Source organism: Meriones unguiculatus, chromosome 3, assembly GCF_030254825.1.
Source record: "Meriones unguiculatus strain TT.TT164.6M chromosome 3, Bangor_MerUng_6.1, whole genome shotgun sequence".
Lineage (NCBI taxonomy): Eukaryota > Metazoa > Chordata > Mammalia > Rodentia > Muridae > Meriones > Meriones unguiculatus.
The window spans coordinates 43,149,951-43,169,259 of record NC_083351.1 but is presented as its reverse complement, the minus strand read 5'-3'; the positions used below and the strand labels follow the sequence as shown (position 1 = coordinate 43,169,259).

The window sequence follows — 19,309 nt, the reverse complement described above, 5'->3', positions numbered from 1 at the left end:
CCTACCTGTTTGTGACTTACTGGACTTGAGCCTTTTATAACTGCTTTCTGTGTTTTACTTTCTACTTCTGTATGAATTATTTTTTTGTGGTTTTTAAAAGCCCCCTATCCTCAACAATACTCTCTGATTCCATTAGTATTGTCTCTTCAAACTCACAATTTCTTTAGATTTACCTCTAAAAATATACATATCTTGATGAAACACCACTTTAATTCCTACGTTTTATTATGCTACATGTATCATAACTCCCCCCTCCCCCCCTGTAATCTGTTTATGTTGTTGAAGAAGTTAGTTCATTTGATTCCAATCTCTGACAACTTTTCAGGTGCAGATCCCTGTGACAGTCATTCCTGAGATCATGAACATCTGAGCTCCCACTGGCCTCCTTGGCCCACAGGCAATGTCATGATCGATGGTGTCAAGTTGGCTTTTCAAAAGAGCTTATCTAGAATGCACTTCTAGGGCTGGGCACTACACCCTATCTAGCTTTGCTGTTGTTTTTCTTTAAGAGAGTGTGTGCGTGCATAACCCCCCACAAACTTACACCACACATATATGCCTTGATGTACTCGTAGAGGTGAGGACCACTTGTAGGAGTGGGCTCTGGCTGTGGAACTGAGGGATGCAGGCTTGGTGGCAGGCGCCACTGAGCCGTCTCACTGGCTCACTATTCCATTTTAATGCAGAAAAAGACTTTCCAGTACACTAATGTACCCTCCCGCTGGAATTCTACCTGACCCCTGGCTTGCGATTATACAGATCTATTTAAATGATCATGTTTGAACACTTAGTAGATTATGTTCTATAATATTTATATAAGATGCAGATTTTGAACAATGTCAGCCAATCTACCCCATGATTTCCAGTCTGGGTTGCAGAGTGAGTCCTTGCCTCAAGGAAGGAGACAAACAAACCAACAAAACCAAAAACCAAAGTGAAAAAAAAAAACCCTCAAGACAAAAACAAAAATACACAAAAAAATACCAAAACCAAAGCAGTAATAATTAAAAGATGACAGTGAAACCCACTAGATTACTTATTAATATATTAATATCAATTATTGACCATTAATAAACCGAGGCAAACATTGTTCTATAGACAAGACACAACAAAGCACATGTGTGCACAAAATCCAGGCTACTAGACACTTATTTCCAATCAGTTAAATCTGAAATTGCAGACATAGCAATAAAACTATTTGGAATCTAAAGATTCACCCTCTTAATGTACAAAACTCAGGTGGGTGTTCCTTATTCAAGGATTAGATTTATGATAAGAAATTTAAACACATAAATAACAAATTGGACTCAGAAGGTTGCATTTACATATGTTTGTGCATACACATGTATACATACATATATACATACATACACACTTACACATGTGTATGTACCACATATAAGCAAAGAAAAAAATTCTATCAGCTTGACAGTGGTTCAAGGGAGGGTAGCTGGGAAGGGCTGGAAGAAGGAAAGGGATGAGAGACTGATGTAATTCTATTCAATTAAATATATTCTAAAATGAAAAATTCTTAATTAAAATTAATAGGATTAAAAACCAAATTTTCCTTTTATACTGTGACTTTTTTTTATGCTGTGGCAGGCCAGCAGCAACAAAAATATTATTGTTTTGTGAGGTTGCTTTCGTAAAGCGGCTCTTGTAAACTTTGCATTAATTTTTCTTTTTCTTTTACACCCAAAGTTCTTCGGAGGACGGGCATATTCATATGGAGAGAGCCAATGATTCCGTGTGGACAGACTTTGTCTTGGCGGGGCTCTCTGACCACCCAGAGCTCCAGACGGTTTTGTTTGTGTTAGTTCTGGGCATGTATCTGATGATACTGCTTGGGAATGGTGTTCTTATCTCAGCGGTCATCTATGACCTTCACCTGCACACCCCCATGTATTTCTTCCTCTGTAATCTCTCCTTCCTCGATATCTGCTACACGAGCTCTTCCGTCCCGCTAACCCTCAGCAGCTTTTTGGCAGTGAGGAAGAACGTTTCCTTCCTGGGGTGCATGGTCCAAATGTTCCTCTCCTTTGCCATGGGTGCCACAGAGTGTGTGCTTCTAGGCACAATGGCACTTGACCGCTTTATGGCTATCTGTTACCCACTGAGGTACCCTGTCATCATGAGCAAGGGTACCTATGTAACCATGGCAGTTGGATGCTGGGTCGCTGGGCTTGTGGACTCACTGGTGCAGACGTCACTTGCAGTGCAATTGCCATTCTGTACTGATAATGTCATTCACCACTTCGCCTGTGAAATTCTGGCCATTCTGAAACTGGCTTGTACAGATATTTCAATCAACGTGATCAGCATGGCGGGGTCAAATCTGCTTTTCCTAGCTGTGCCGTTGTTGGTCATTGCTGTCTCTTACACTTTCATCGTGGCCACTATTTTGAGGATCCCTTCTGCTGAAGGAAAACGGAAGGCCTTCTCCACTTGCTCTGCCCATCTGACAGTGGTGATTATCTTCTATGGAACTGTCTTCTTCATGTATGCAAAGCCCAAGTCTAAAGCTGCTGCTGAGGCAGGGCATCAAAGCGTGACAGACGCTCTCATCTCCCTGTTCTATGGGGTGATGACACCCATGCTCAACCCTATCATCTACAGTCTGAGGAACAAGGATGTGAAGGCTGCTGTTCAGAACATGCTGGCAAGGAAATGTTGGATAAAACATTAGTGATGCTGTGGACTATGGGAATCACATTTGAAGTTGTTATAAACACCAAATTCAGGAAGAGCAAATGCCAAATGAAAATTCAAAACCGTGAAAATATTTTGGTTGCTTTTGTTGTAGTTAAGTTTTTGTTCTAAATACAGACATGAAACATATTAACATTTGTAAGATACAATACAGAGAGATGCAAGAATGATGAAAATATTTTAGTAATTACCAGCAAGAGCAGACACACTCTTAAACATTTAGAAAATAATAGGCAAAATGTGTCCTCAAAAGCACTTTATAATCTATGGATGAGTAGGGGAACTGCATATTAATTAGTACATTATGTAAGACATGTATGTATGTATGAATATATGTATGTATGTATGTATGTGTGTATCTCTCTCTCTCTCTCTCTCTCTCTCTCTATCAAAGACAGTGTTTCTCTGTGTGGCCTTGGCTGTCCTGGACTTGCTTTGTAGACCAGGCTGGTCTCGAACTCACAGAGATCTGCCTGTCTCTGACTCTTTGAGTGCTGAGATTACAGGCATGCATCACCATGCTTGCCAGGCAAGACATTTATTTTATTTGCTCCATTATTTGTTATTTGCATTCAACACACATATGAATTCCCTGATGATGGAATCTTATCTGTTTATTCTACAATAATTCAACTTGTAACAGAGTCTAGACTATAATAAATGCTATTTTAAAACAAATGCATGAATCAACTTTGTGCACTGATGATTCTAGAAATGTATGATTTTAGGAACCTATGATTTTAGAAATGTATTTCTGCCATTGCCAAGATAGAAAAAAATTACTAAAAGAGGAAATTGACAATATGAAATATTTTAAATAAAATATATTGTGTAATTTGGTATTTTGTCACACAAATATTATTCAGTAGCAAAGACATTACTGTTCGTTTACACAAAAGGAAGAAGTTACAAGCTGCAGCAAAGCTGGAAGAACAATAAGGTTATGCAGATGAAAACTGGCTGCATCAGCCTGACAATGGGTCTTGAGCCAGGTGCTAATTTGGATCTCACCTGAACATTCTATTTTTTTTTAATTTTTTTTATCAGTTACATTTTATTAACTCTGTGTTCCAGCCATGTCCCGATCCCTCATTCCCTCTCAATCCCTCCCTCCCTCCCTCATCTCCACTGTGCCCCTTTCCAAGTCCACTGATAGGGGGGGACCTCCTCCCCATTCATCTGATCCTGTTTTATCAGGTATCTTCAGGACTGGCTGCAAAGCCCTCCTCTGTGGCCTAACAGGACTGCTCCTCCCTTCAGGAGTGGGGAGACCAAAGAGCCAGTCATTGAGTTCTTGTTAGAAATAGTCCTTGTTCCCCTCACTTTGGGAGACCAATTGGTTACTGAGCTACCACAGGCTACATCTGAGTGGAGGTTCTAGGTTATATCCATACATGGTCCTTGGTTGAATGTCAGTCTCAGAAAAGACCCTGTGCCCAGATATGTTTGGTCCTTGTGGAGCTCCTATCCTTTCCCCATCAGACTAACTCCCCTTCTTTCTTATGATTCCCTGTACTCTGCCAAAGGTTTGGTCATGAGTCTTTGCTTTGAAAACACTGCTAGTTAGAGTCTTTCAGATGCGCTCAGTAGACTCCTGTCATACGTTCAATGCACATCCCATCTGTCTTTCTAAATGAGGGTTGATCATCTTACCCCATGTCCGCTCAATTGATTATCTTTTTTAGGTGTACAGATTTCATTATGTTTATCATATTATTTATAGGTCTATATGAGTGAGTATATCCCATGTTTGTCTTTCTCCTTCTGGGATATTTCACTCAGAATGATCTTTTCTAGATCCCACCATTTGCCTGCAAATTTCATGATTTCCTCCTTTTTGATTGCTGAGTAGTATTCCATTGTGTAAAAATACCACAATTTCTGTACCCATTCCTCCGTTGATGGACATCTGGGTTGTTTCCAGGTTCTGGCTATTACAAATAAAGCTGCTATAAACATGGTTGAGCAAGTATCCCTTTTGTGTACTTGAACGAATTTTGGGTATATACCTAGCAGTGGTATAGCTGGGTCTTAAGGAAGCACTATTCCTATTTGTCTTAGAAAGTGCCAGATAGCTTTCCAGAGTGGTTGTACCAGTTTACATTCCCACCAGCAGTGGAGGAGGGTTCCCCTTTCTCCACAACCTCTCCAGCATGTGTTGTCACTTGAGTTTTTCATCTTGGCCATTCTGATGGGTGTAAGGTGATATCTCAGGGTTGTTTTGATTTGTATTTCCCTGATGGCTAATGAGGATGAGCATTTCTTTAAGTGTTTTTCTGCCATTCAATATTCCTCTGTCGATAATTCTCTGTTTAGCTCTCTTCCCCATTTTTTAATTGGATTACTTGGTTTGCTGCTTTTCAGCTTCTTTAGTTCTTTGTATATACTGGATATGAGTCCTCTGTCAGATAAAGATTCTTTCCCAATCTGTAAGCAGTCGTTTTGTTTTGATGACGGTGTCCTTTGCTTTACAGAAACTTTTCAGTTTCATGAGGTCCCATTTATTGATTGTTGCTCTTAGAGCCTGTGCTGTAGGAGTTCTGTTCAGGAAGTTTTCTCCTGTGCCAATGAGTTCTAGGCTGTTCCCCACTTTTTTTTCCAATTGATTTAGGGTATCTGGTTTTATGTTGAGGTCCTTGATCCACTTTGACTTTAGTTTTGTGCAGGGTGATAAATATGGATCTATTTTCATTTTTCTGCATGTAGACATCCAGTTGGTCCAGCACCATTTGTTGAAGATGCTGTCTTTTTTCCATTGAATGGATTTGGCTTCTTTGTCAAATATTGAGTATTCATAGGTGTGTGGGTTTATTTCTGGGTCTTCTATGCGGTTCCATTGATCCTCCTTTCTGTTTCTATGCCAATACCATGCAGTTTTTATTACTGTTGCCCTGTAGTACAGCTTGAGATCAGGGATGGAGATACCTCCAGATGATATGTTGTTGTACAGGATCATTTTGGAGATTCTGGGTTTTTTGGTTCTCCATATGAAGCTAAGAATCTTTTTTTCAAGGTCTGTAAAGAATTGAGTTGGTATTTTGATGGGAATTGCATTGAATCTGTAGATTGCTTTTGGCAGTATGGCCATTTTCACAATGTTAATCCTACCAATCCATGAGCAGGGGAGATCTTTCCATCTTCTGATATCTTCTTCGATTTCTTTCTTCAGAGACTTGAAGTTTTTCTCAAACAGGTCTTTCACTTGCTTGGTTAGAGTCACACCAAGGTACTTTATGTTATTAGTGGCTATTGTGAAGGGTGTTGTTTCCCTAATTTCTTTCTCAGCCTTTTTGTCTTTGGTATATAAGAGGGCTTCTGATTTTTTTGAGTTGATTTTGTATCCTGCCACTTTGCTGAAGGTATTTATCAGCTAAAGGAGTTCTCTGGTTGAATTTTTGGGGTCGCTCATGTATACTATCATATCATCTGCAAATAGTGACACTTTGACCTCTTCCTTTCTGATTTGTATCCCCTTGATCTCCTTTAGTTGTCTTATTGCTCTGGCTAGGACTTCAAGTACTATGTTGAAGAGATATGGGGACAATGGGCAGCCTTGTCTTGTCCCTGATTTCACCTGAACATTCTAAATGATCAGTGGGTTTTCAGAATCGCTGTTTGGTTTGACAGCATGTACTTAGCACAAACAACCTCAAACTCATTATATTTTACATTCTAGAAGCACAGACTTGAATCTAACAATTGTCAGGAAAACAGTAGTAAGTTCCTTGACCTAAACATGCTGATAGAGTGATTTCACAAAAGACGGTCTTAAGCAACTACTTTTAGATGAAGCATGTTTTCCAGTTCACTGGAAACATATGGGCTACCACCAGTGTGCAAAGCTTCCTCGTTTCCATGTCACAGAGTTGCAAAGTCCCCTTGCCAGAAATAATCTTTATTTTTAATCATTTAAAATGCAGACAAAATTAAATATATAAAATATACTGAAATAAACAATTTTATTGAGTGTTCATACACACTGTAACCACAATCAAAGTAATAGAAAATAATAGTTCATTGAAAGAAGTATATTATTTGAAGTAATAGAAAGTAATAGTACATTGAAAGTATCTTATTTGGAATACAACTTGAGAAAAAGGCACATTGCTTTACTTCAGTCTGTATGTTTTAAGGAGATATATCTATGTATAAAAAAAGAGTCTGAATACAGATCGTGGATGCTAGGCTAATTATTCCACTAACAAATAGATTTATGACCAAATAAAAATTCTTTGTAGTAAAGAGAAAGTAGCATTATGATAAAAGGTGAATTTAACCACAGAGATGGACAATTCTAAGCTTTAGTTCTCCTATCAAAAGACTGTCAGCTGGTAAGAAGGAAATGACATAACAAACTTTAGATCCTCTCAAGTAGCAAGACAATAAACAGAGATTTATAATGGTATAAAAATATTTGTACAAAAATAATTTCCACTCTGATGGAACACACATTTTCTAAAGCATATGTAGACTGTTTTTAAAAATCAATATTATGTCAAACTTTATGCAAGTCCAGCAATATTAACTAATCTACACTCTTTCCTATATGCACTTTAAAGACAATTAATTAAAGAATCCTTGTAGTCTGTTTTATTGTTAAAACACATTTGTAAATAACTGAAGGGCAGTAGTGTTATAACAAATGTTTAATATTATATTCATGCCAGTTGGAACGTGTGTCTGTTAGAAACATCTAACATGACCATAGAAATAAGTACTAATTAAATATTGGCCTTTTTATATGTCAGAAAAAATTAAACATTTAAAACATGAAACCAAGCCTGTGATTTTAGTCACTGCTGTAGCTGTATTGGAGGTTTTTATTTAGCGTCTATTTTGTTCGATTGGTAATTATACCATAATACTTGTAAAATATTTTACCATCATTTCTGCTAAAATGAACTATAATTCACTGACATTGATTAATACATATTAAACTATGCTAGATACACTTATAGCCTTTTGGAATAGTCATATTTAAATTCTTAGCAGAAAGTTGATTTCAGAGAATAGAGGAGAGACGGAAGAAAACAACAGAAAAATGACAAGGAAAAAATCAGAGAATTAAATTTAGATAAAAAACTTAAATGAAAGTTCATGCTGGTGAGGATGTGGAGCAAGAAAAACACCCTTCCATTGCTGGTAAACTTGTACAACCACTTTGGAAATCAATCTGGTGTTTTCTCAGCAAACTGGGAACAGCTCTACCTCAAGATCTAGCTATACCACTCCTGGGCATTTACCCAAATGATGCTCCCCCATTCGAGAAGGACATTTGTTCAACTATGTTCATAGCAGCTTTATTTGTAATAGCCAAAAACTGGAAACAACCCAGATGTACCTCATGGGTAAAGAAAGCATGGAATACTACTCAGCATTAACAACAAAGAAATGATGAAATTTGTAGGCAAATGAATGAAACTAGAAAAGGTCATCCTGAGTGAGGCACCCAGACCCAGAAAGACACACATGGTATATACTCACTTATCTGTGGGTATTAGCCATATAGTACAGGATAACCATACTGCAATTCACAGACCCAGAGAAGCTGTTAACAAGGAGGGCCCAAGTGTGGATGCTTGAATCTCATTGAAAAAAAAAGAGAATAGACAGAGGAGGTGCTTGAAAAGAGGGAACAGGATAGAAGAGCGAATGCTGAGGAAAATGAGGGTGGGGACCAAAATGTGGAGAGAGAATAGGGCAGGGGGAGGACAAAGGGCTTGCAGAAAGAAGAGAAACCATTGACAGGGGCATCTCTGGGTCAAGCGGGAGACCTACAACAGGATAGGCCCAGAGAGAGTTTGGGGATGACTCTAGCTGAGACCCTTAGTAGCAGGGTCATGCAGTCTTGAAGAGGCCACCCTCTAAGTAACCAGGCAAGACTCCTAGTGGAGGAAGGGGAAAACCAACCCACCCACAAAATCTTCCACTCAAAATTTACCCTGCCTACAAGATGTGTGGGTATCAGGATAAAGCAGAAATCGAGGGAATGTCCAAGCAATCCCTAGCCAACCTATGACACTAATGGCACTCTACTATGCTTGCAGATAGGAGCCCAACATAGTTGTCCGCTGAGAGACTCCGTCCAGCAAACAAACGCTGAGACTCACAGCCAGACAGTGGGCAGAGAGCAGGCAGCCATGTGGGAAAGTTGGGGAAGTATAGAAGGAACCAGAGTGGACAGGCGCTCCACAAGAAGTCCAATAGAGCCAATTAACCTGGGCCTGAGGGAGCTTGCAGATACTGAAGCACCAAGCAAGGACCACGTATAAACTAGGACCCCTACACATATGTTCCTGATGGGTATCTTGCTCTCCATGTGGGTACCTTAGCAAGAGAAGCTGGGACTGTCTCCGACAAGGACTCTGCTGCATGCTTTTCGATCATTTCCTCCTGGTGGGGCTGCCTTGCTGAGCCACTGCAGAAGAGAATGAGATCATTCCTGATGTAACTTGATGTGCTGGGGTGGGTAGGAGGGAGAGGGCTCCCCTTTTCTGGGGGATAGAGGAGGGGAGATGGGGGAAAAGGAGGATGGGACTGGGAGGAGAGGAGGAAAGGGGCTACAATTGGGATGCAAATACATGAATAAATAATCAAAGAATCCGTATAGTCTGGCACAATTAAAACATTTTTGTAAATAAGTAACTGAAGAGCAGTAGTGTTACGAAAAATGTTTAACAATTATATTCATGTCAGTCAGAAAACATTTCTGCTATAAACATCTAACATGACCATAGGAATAAGTACTAGCCAAATACCGTCCTTTTTTATTGGACAGAGAAAAAATTAAACATTTAAAACATAAAACCAAGCCTGTGATTTTAGTCACTGCTGCAGTTGTATTTATTACTTATATTTAGTGTCTATTCTGATTGATTGGTAATTATGTCATAATATTGGTAAAATATTTTACCATCACTTCTTCTAAAATGAACTATAAGTCACTGATATTGACTGATGCGTTTTAAACTATGCTAGATACACACATAGCCTTTTGGAAGTATCCATATTTAAATTCTTATCAGAAAACTGACTTCAAAGAATAGAAGAGAGAAGGAATGATACAAAAGAAAAATGACAAGGAAAAAAATAAAAGAATTTTCATTCAGAACCAGCATTCCAGGCATTGTATCATTGTATCATCTGATTGATTTTTCATAACGATATTGAGAGTTGTATGACCTCATTTACAGGCAAAGACTCTAAGATTCACAGTGGTTAGCACACAGATGCTGCAGCTGGGTTTCTTTCCTCTAAGGCTGATAGGTCAGTTGGGAAATAAAAAGTCCAGTTACACATTTGAGTCAAGAAAGGAATCCAAAGTATGTGAAATCATAGAAATGATTCATGAAGAGGGGAAGAGAGGGAGGAGAGAAAAGGAGGGAGAGGGAGAAAAAAATGACGGAGAGGGAGATTGATTTTTAAAATGGACTATAGAGCTAATCTGTCAGAATCTTCTGGAGTTGACTCAGAGATGTCTAAGGCATAAGATCTTTCTTATTAAAGACTTACTGTTATTTATTTCACAAAGTAAAACTTGACAGCTCAAAAGGGAGCTTCATTAACCAAAATCATCAAGTTTGGTCAGAAACTACATGTTACACATTAAACACGGAATGGGATGAAATCTGTAATGGCAGTTGACACCAGCAGCGCCATTTCCTAGGCAAGGACTGTGCAAAAGGGGAGAAACTGAGTTGCACACAAGCAAGCAAGTGCATGAACATGGATGCATTTTTCTCTCTCTGTTCCTGAATCTGATGTTCCTGAACCTCTGTTGTTCAAGTCTCTGCTCTGATGTCCCTGCTGTGAGGACCTGTAATATTGAAATGTGAGTCAAAATAAACCATTTATTTCTTAGCTAAGTTGTTGCTTATGGTGACAGGTATGAAACTTAGACAGTCCCCAAAATACCAATTTTGGTACCTTATAACCTCTGTCTTGATTATTGATCGATAGTTACAGAAAGGCAGCAAAGTATCTTAGATACATTTTTAAAATTAATTAATTAATTTACTTTACATCCCAACTACAGTTTTCCCTCCCTCTTTTCTCCCCCCCCCCCCCATTCACTTTCCCTTCCTTTTCAGAAGAGGAGAGGCCTCCCATGGATATCAACCAGCCTGGCATATCAAGTTTCAATTTCTAAGCTAAATTTTACTATGAATTTTCCTCAAAGCTGTTAATTGAACAAGTAGGTAGGTTTACAGGACAGTGACCAAGTACGGTGTCTTTATGAAAGAAGCCATGTGTAACTGTATAATCTGTTCACGAGTTCCTTACAGCATCCTCCCCTGGAGAAGGCCATACATATGCTTAAACTCCCCAAAGGAACTGTCGCTAAGCATTGTGACCCAGGGCCACCTTGTGACCAAACCAGAAAATCACTGAATAAACCTACGGACAAGGGTTTTCAGTGTGGCACCCTCTAAGGAAGAGGAGCTGGTTGAGGAAGATTTCACTTTATTGTTAAGTCTGAATGCCTGAATTTACAGTCTTAAACTGCATAGATGAGACGCTCATCTCCACACCTGACTTACATCCATCTTAAGAGTCTATGGAAATTTTCTTTCTGCAGCTTAATATTCTTATTTATTTTGAGTATTAAGCTTACTACCTTAATAATCCATGTTATATAGACATTCTTCCATGCCAGAGAATGACTTATTCAACAAACCCTGGTCAAGAGACTAAGGGGAGTTTGTTGGCTAGGGTGATAATGGATTTCTAGGGTGAAGGCAACTAACCAACACATACATACTGATTCTAAGCACTCTTTTGTTGCTTCAGATAATGTGATTCTTCATGCAAACCTTGTGCATGATGACTTTTCAGTGCATGGACTATTCAATGCCTCATTCTTAACCTCACCATTTTTAGGAAAACAAGTACAATTATTAACAGAAGGGGCAAGGAGGCTTGCTAAGGGGTTCAAAGACGGACATGGATATTGCAGGAGCATTTGGGGGTCCTGCTTGGGGTTTAACAATAGAGATAAGGAGACATCTGCATAGGATAAGGCTGTTGTCCTTGGGCAGTCTCTCAGCTAGCTATCTACTATCTCCACCACAAGGCTCTCTTCTGTCTCCTGCCCCAGTTTTGGTCATTCTGCCCCAGTTTCAGCTGCCAGCACTTAATTCTGCAAAAAGCCACACTCCTTACACAAGCAATGAACAATTGAGAATACAGGGACACATCTTCATAGCCAGTTGAGATAATGTGTATGAAGGGTCACCCCAACATAGAAACAGAGAGCACGGAATGAAGGAACTCCAAAAGCCTAAAAGGGAAAGAGACTATCTTAATACTAGGGAAAAAGAAAACTGTAGATATTGCTATTAACGATAACAGAAATATTCATATAAAAGGGGTGGCTCTGATCCAATACATTCAGTAATGGCCATATTGGGGCAGATTAGTCATTGGTGGTATGTCCATGGTGGTCATAGGATCAGTGGGACTGTAAATAATATCACAGATACTCTTCCCCATCGATGGTTAATGTAGCACTCTCACAATAGCTATGTTATAGAACCAACTTAGATGTTCCACAGCAGATGACTAAAGAAAATATTTTGTATATGTGATTAAGCACACACACAATGGAATTTTCTTTATTAGCTGTAAAGATGTTGTTTGCAGGAAGATGGACACAACTTCAACACATCAAGCAAATTAGGTCAGTTTCTGAGAGACAAACATGCTTTCTCTTACTCATAATTCCTAGATTTTATGCAGATAAAAGTAGGAGCTTAATGGTAATGAAGATGACTAACTGGGAGCTCAGGGCAAGAACCAAGGGTAGGGAACTGTGGAGAGTATCTTACGTAGACTAATACAAACATTTAAAGTAGCCTAGAGGCCTTCCTACTCCCGTGGTCTTTGTGACTTCCACCATGGTGTACTGTGGCCAGGGCCAGAAGGTGAAGAAGATACAGAGGGTGATGGTGCAGCCCTTCGATCTCATCTCCAGACTCTTGTGAAATAGATCTGGAATTCAGGTTTGGCTGTATGAGCAAGGTCGTGTTATTGGCTTTGATGAGTATATGAACCTCGTAGTAGATGATGCAGAAGATAATCATTCTAAAACAAAGTCAAGAAAACATCTGGGTTGGATCATGCTACAGGGACATAGCATTACTCTCCTCCAAAGTGTTTCCAACTAGAAATGGTCAAGCACGGAAAGAATTGAGAAGGCAGTTCAGTGTTTTAAAGGTATTTTGTGCTCTGAGAACAGTCTGAAACATTGATTTGTATTGTTTTAGTGTTCCTTATCCGGTGACAATAAATGCTGTGAGACTGTTTTTGTTACAAAACAAAACAAAACAAAACAAAACAAAACCCTAAATGACAAAAATTAAAAAAGAAATCTGGGTAGCCAACCCAGGCGTGCCACATGGGCAATGCAGATAGGTCCACATACATGGAAGCAAGCCAGATCCTCAGCCTTAGCCAAATGTGGAATTGTTCGTGACAGAGAGCACTCACCATCGGGAAGGTGGAAGGCGGAAACCAGCTCCATCTTTAAGGCATAGCATTCCGCAGCTCTCTACAGTTCCCCCTTTTTGTTTCACGTGGCACGCCTGGGTTGGCTACCCAGAGGCTATTTAAGCTGTGGGCTGGCTTTCCCCAGGGTCCGAGGATTGTTCAAGGTTCCTGAATAAACTGCATTGAAAAAAAAATAAAGAGCAGTTTGGGCTTAGAAAGACTATGTCTTAAAACAGAGGAGGACATTGCAACAAGTCCTGATGAGACCTAATAAACTAGGATCAGATGGAAGGGGAGGAGGACCTCCCCTATCAGTGGACCTAGAGAGGGGCAGGGAAGAGATGAGGGAGGGAGGGTGGGATTGGGAAGGAATGAGGGAGGGGGCTACAACTGGGATACGAAGTAATTAAACTATAATTAATGTACAAAAAATAAAAATAACAATAAAAACATACTAAAACAGGGCCAAAAAAAAATCTTCAAGAGACCAGATAGGAATTCATGTTTACTATCTCTGGACATTCATGCTGCACACCAATTAAAAATAAAACAGCCGCTTTGGTGACAAATACATTTTCTAATTTAGAGAAGAGGCCATCAAACATATGTTGTGGAGGTACAGTTAATCTTAATAAAAACTGAAATATATGGATATTTTGATCCATAAATTACGTACATGCTGCCCAAATTAGATGCACTACCCTTGGTAACACAACTGAAAGCAGTTTAGTTAGAACTAGAATACTACTAAATGCATTTTAAAAGTCATGCACCCATTGCCCCACGGTGTCCTTTCATTTCATTTTTGTTTACTGATGAAAGACCTCTTAAGATTTCCCAGGTTTCAACTTTGTAAGACTTTGACCATGTAAAAACAAGGTGCGTTCAGAGAGGCAGCCAACACAGGAAGTCACCATTCCCTTTCTGCTTGTTAACTCGTAGCCTGGTAATCTCCTCCCACAGGAGTACGGAACACAGTCAATATTTATAGCTGAGCCCAGAATCGCATCTCAGAGGGCATCATTATAAGTTCACTGACCTACTTCTGTCTGATGCCAAGGTACAAATAAGTTGCACAGGGGTGGGATCCCCTGTGCCTGTTAACAGTCTAAAGTCAAACTTGTTAAAGTGAATGGGTAACTTTAGCATCACTCTTCCCTCCACAGCTTTTCTGGTAAGAGTCTGTGGGGTGAAGTTCCTGGGAGATTGATTCCCTCCATAGTGAAAACCAAACAAGAAAGAGCTATATGAAGTCATCATGTGGGAAGCCCTCATGGTGTATTTGGTACTCTGAAAAATCCTCTATGTATTTCCATCAATAAGGCATTCTGAAACCTGAAAACAAAACAAAACACAATGAAGCAAACAACAGGGGAAATGAGATGTGTCTTAATAAAAACAGAGTCAAAGTGACTGACGTGATAAAAGGAATGTATAATATTTCTATCTTACATGTTTTATAATCATTATTTTATAAAATTATTACTATAATTATTATACCATAATTTTGTTTAGTTGCATGGATTAAGGATTTGTCCATTACCTTCTATTCAGTATGTTATACTCAAACTAATTACATAGCTATGAATATATTTGAACCTATGACCCTAAGAAAACATTAAATCATAGAAACAGTTAATTTTCATTTCCAGAAGCCAGTGTGCAGTTCATGTATTAATGTATTTTCAAAACATAATAAAGTTGCTTGGAATAAAATAGGCTCAACTATTGGAGTGGGAAGTTTTTTAAGCAATTTTTAAAGTTTGTGTGAATCCAAGAAAATTATGGGTAGGATGCAAAGGAGATTTCAAATGTAACTCAAGATAGGATCTGTCTTAGCTGCTGTTCTATTGTTCTAAAGAGACACCATGGCCAGAGCAATTCTTACACACAAAAATGTTTAACTGGAGGCTTGCTTACAGTTTCAGAGGGCTAGTCTACTGTCATCATAGTGGAATGCAGACAGTCATGGCACTAGAAGGATAGCTGAGAGCTTTACATCCTGATCTGCAGGCACTAGGCAGAGGGGGGTAGAACGAAGCCTATTGTGGACCTTTGAAACCTCAAAGTCTACCCTCAGTGGCACACTTCCTCAAATAAAGAAATAATCCATACTTGCCTAATTTATCAACGAATCCATTCTATATTTTGGTGGCAGTAGTTCATTTTCATACCTTTTCTGTGAATTTTTTTGTTTTATATTGAAGCAGAATGATTAATACATCTATTTCATTGACTAAAAACAACTGAAAGTTATCGTATGTGGTACCAGCTTTAGACAAAATACCACTCAAATAGGCCGGTTCATGTTCAAATATAGCAATATAGACTGTCATGGAAATGCTATCAAATGTCAGCAATCATGATAAGGGTGTTTAAAACTTTTTATATAGCTGACCTGTGAGATACTTATACGTTTATTTTATGACTCAAAAAGCTTACTAGAGTCTGCTGATCCAAAAGTCAAGAAATTAGAATGCTAACATATGCAATGCAATTCCAAAGTCATTCCCCTTTTAAGAGATGCATATTTGAATTCTCAAAATAGAGAAGCAGTGAACACTTTTATTGAGTCCGTTATTACCAAATTCTTTAAACACATCTCTTCATTAATCCTTAAACTGATAATATTTGATAGAAACTTTTATTCCTCCTTGCAATGACCAAGATGGAGACTGAGGCTCAGAAATACGTTGTGACTTCTGTGCAGCTGTAGACGTAGCGCTTGCCCGATCCGGCTCAACCAACTCTGCATCACTTTGCTCTCCTGTCTCTCAAGTGACAGAGATGCTTTGCCCCTGCAGAGACAGACCACGCCTGTAGCCAGAAGCAGAATGCACAGTAGGGGTCCTTGAATACCTCTCACCCCTAAGATACTTTGTCCAGCAACACATGGGGCAGAACTGAAGGCTAGAGCTAGCAAGGCTCAGAAGTAGCCTCTAAATTCTTGAAACGCTGTCCTGAGAACAGAGCGTGTATCTGTATTTTGATTCTCATAGGGAAGCATGAAGGTTTTGCACACAGAGCTGTAGACACACTAGAAAGCATGGAGCGTTATGGTGGTTGTGTTATCGTAATATTCCTCATCTTACCTCATAAAGTGCTGTGACCATCAGTGGGTTGGGAGAGGGGAAGAATGGTGACCACTAGGCATTCTGCAGGTATGTTTATGCCATCTTACATGAGTCAGAACTGACTCATTGCCTTTCTTGTTTCTCCTTAGGTTCAGAACTCCTTTGGGCCAATGTTAGCACCTTTCCTTTCCTGAGCTGCCTCATGTGGCCACCACCTTCTGGCCAGTGGGAGCCACAGTCCTGATAGCCAGCATGTCAAATTTGAATATTTTGTTAGGATAATTCATCATCTTTGTGCTTTTGTAATTGGTAACTGAAGTGAATGAGAATATATTTTAAAGAAACAAATAGAAGCATTCCCTTCATAAATAAGTTATAATAATTATAACATTAGTAAAAATGAGAAATCAAGAAAAGACCCATTATTTAAACAGATAATAGATAAAAGTGAAACATAAATAAAATAGGGTATAATCAATCTTCCAAAAATCAGGTGTTCCCAAGAAATTTGATAGTATGTTACAATATTGAGCATGACAAATGTAATTACACATAAAGGAAGATGTGTTATGCATGGCATGTTGATCCTCAAGTTTATCTAGTAAATTTATGAGCATATATATATATATATATATATATATATATTTTTTTTTTTACCAATCCTGGTCAAATTCATGTCAAGGATGATTAAGGTAGTTGGCATAAATAGGTGACTAGCAAGTATTTGATGAATGAATAATGGGGAAAATATGACATAATAAAGCATTTTAGAAACAAAAGAGTTAAAACATTAAAAAGAACAATCTGTTCCATTGCTGAGACATAAAAGAACACGGGGTTCATATAGATACAAATTTAAAAAGTCATAAAATTATGATTGAATTCGTTAAAATTTCACTCAGTGGAAAAATAAAACATTTAAAAAAGTCAGAAGGAAAGGCACACATTGAAAGGTCGCCTGCACTCAAATGACCTACAACTATACTATGGTTAGAATTAAGAGGCCCAGTCCAGGAGATAGAACCCACGCCTGAGGCTGCTTGGCTGGCTAAGAAACTGAGATTAGATAGCCCAGGGACCTAAGGGAAAAGCAAATACGACAGTTCTGTTAAAGGAATGCCGCAATAAAATGACTCCGAATGACATTCTGCTGTGCGTCATAAATCAGTGCTTTGCACAGCCGTCAGAGAAGATTCCTTCTACAGTGGTTGGGAACAGATACAGAGACCCACAATATGACAGTGTACAGAGAGTGAGAGGCTTTGCAACATTCAGTCCTTAAAGGGATGTCTCCATCAAATCCTTCCCCTCAGGGATCAGGGAACTTTGTGGAAGAGGTGGCAGAAAGATTGTAAGAGCCAGTGGTGATAGAAGACATCAAAGAAACAAGGCCTTCCATTCACAAGGACTGCCACACACAAGAACTAGAGACTGGAGGCATGTTCAGTGTCTGAACAGGTCTAAGCCAGATGGGAGCCAGCGCCAAGAAGGAAAGTAGGCACAAGACCCCGTCCCCAACCCAGAAGCTATCTTCATTTGATCAGTACTTGAAAAGGAAAAATTAGTTTTCTCCAATGGAGTCTCACTGGGTGTAGAAACTACACTTGTGGGCTGGCCCCACGCCCAGCAGTAAATGGTCAACACAAAATGAACTGAATGGTATTTTTGGAGGTTCTTTTTCCTTTCGTCTCATAATGCTTTGTTTGAGCCTCTTTGTTTAAATCTTACAGACCTTTTGCTTATACACCATGGTTTCTATTTTTGTTTTAGTGGGTTTCTGTGCATACAAATGTGTGTATAGTAGCATCTGTAAGTGTTTCTTGTGGTTTTTCTTTGACTCTTCTCTTTGTTTTTGCCTATTGTTTTTTGTTCTCATTTGACATTGTTATTATTATTTTAACATTAGCTGTTGTTATTAAGATGTTTTTTTGTGATGATACAAAGAAAGGGTGTGGATAGGTGGCTAGGGGGGAGGGTCCAGGAGGAACTGGGGGGGGGAGAAACTAATCGGCATAATGTATGGAAAATATATTTTAGTTTCTTAAAAATATTTATTTATTTATATTTATTACAATTTATTCACTTTGTATACCAGTGTAGTCCCCTTCCTTATCCCCTCCCAGTCCCACACACCCTCTCTCTTCTCCGCCTATGTCTTCCCCTAGTCCACTGATAGGGGAGGTCCTCCTCCCCTTCTATCTGACCCTAGCCTATCAGGTCTCACCAGGACTGACTGCATCATCTTCCTCTGTGGTCTGGCAAGGCTGTGGCCCCCCAGGGGGAGGTGAGGAAGAGGGAGAAATAGAAAGAGCTAGAGGGGACAGGAGCTCCACAAGGAGACCAACAGAACCAAAAACTTGGGCCCAGGGGGGCCTGCAGAGACCAATACTCCAACCAAGGACCTTGCATGGAGAGGACTCCCTGCTCAGATATAGCCCATAGGCAACTCAGTTTCCAAGTGGGTTCCCTAATAAGGGGGGCAAGAGCTGTCTCTGACATGAAAAAATATTTTCAATGAAAAAATACAAAAAACAGAAAAAATAAACCGTGAGACATATATCATAGGTATAAAAGACAAGCAATGTCATAGGTCTTCAACAAAATTCAAGAAATCAGTATGAAAAAATATTATGTTCAATAAAAATGGCAAAGATAAAAATTTAAATTTAAAAAGAAGGTTAATTGCAAACTCTTGAAGAACAAATGCCAACCATTCAGCCTATTAAACATCCATACAAATTAAGAGAAAGATATTAAAATTCCATCCCAAGAGATGGTTAAATGTGTAGTGAAAAATGAAAGATTATTGGTGGCATGGGTTGTTTTTGGGTCAGAAGTGACTGAGCACAGAAGAGGCATTCAATTTTCTTAGATTTCATGGATATAGCTTCCTTTTCATGTATACAAGAAACTATCTCACAACAGCTGTCCTGGACCTCTGGCTCTTACAATATTTTTGCTCCCTCTTCTTCAGTACTACCTGAACCTTAAGTATAGGAAATACGTAGATGTGTCATTTGTGATTGGGTACCCCCTTA

At 39.1% G+C, this 19,309-nt stretch overlaps 1 protein-coding gene and 1 pseudogene across 1 annotated transcript; both read left to right on the top strand.

The window, feature by feature from the left end:
- Positions 1-1,726: 1,726 nt before the first annotated feature.
- On the top strand, positions 1,727-2,686 carry LOC110559061 (olfactory receptor 13C8). The gene has a single exon (XM_021654298.1). It carries the CDS (start codon positions 1,727-1,729, stop codon positions 2,684-2,686), a length of 960 nt encoding a protein of 319 aa, XP_021509973.1.
- Positions 2,687-12,605: 9,919 nt separating this feature from the next.
- On the top strand, positions 12,606-12,875 carry LOC110559058 (small nuclear ribonucleoprotein E-like; annotated as a pseudogene).
- Positions 12,876-19,309: the final 6,434 nt, after the last annotated feature.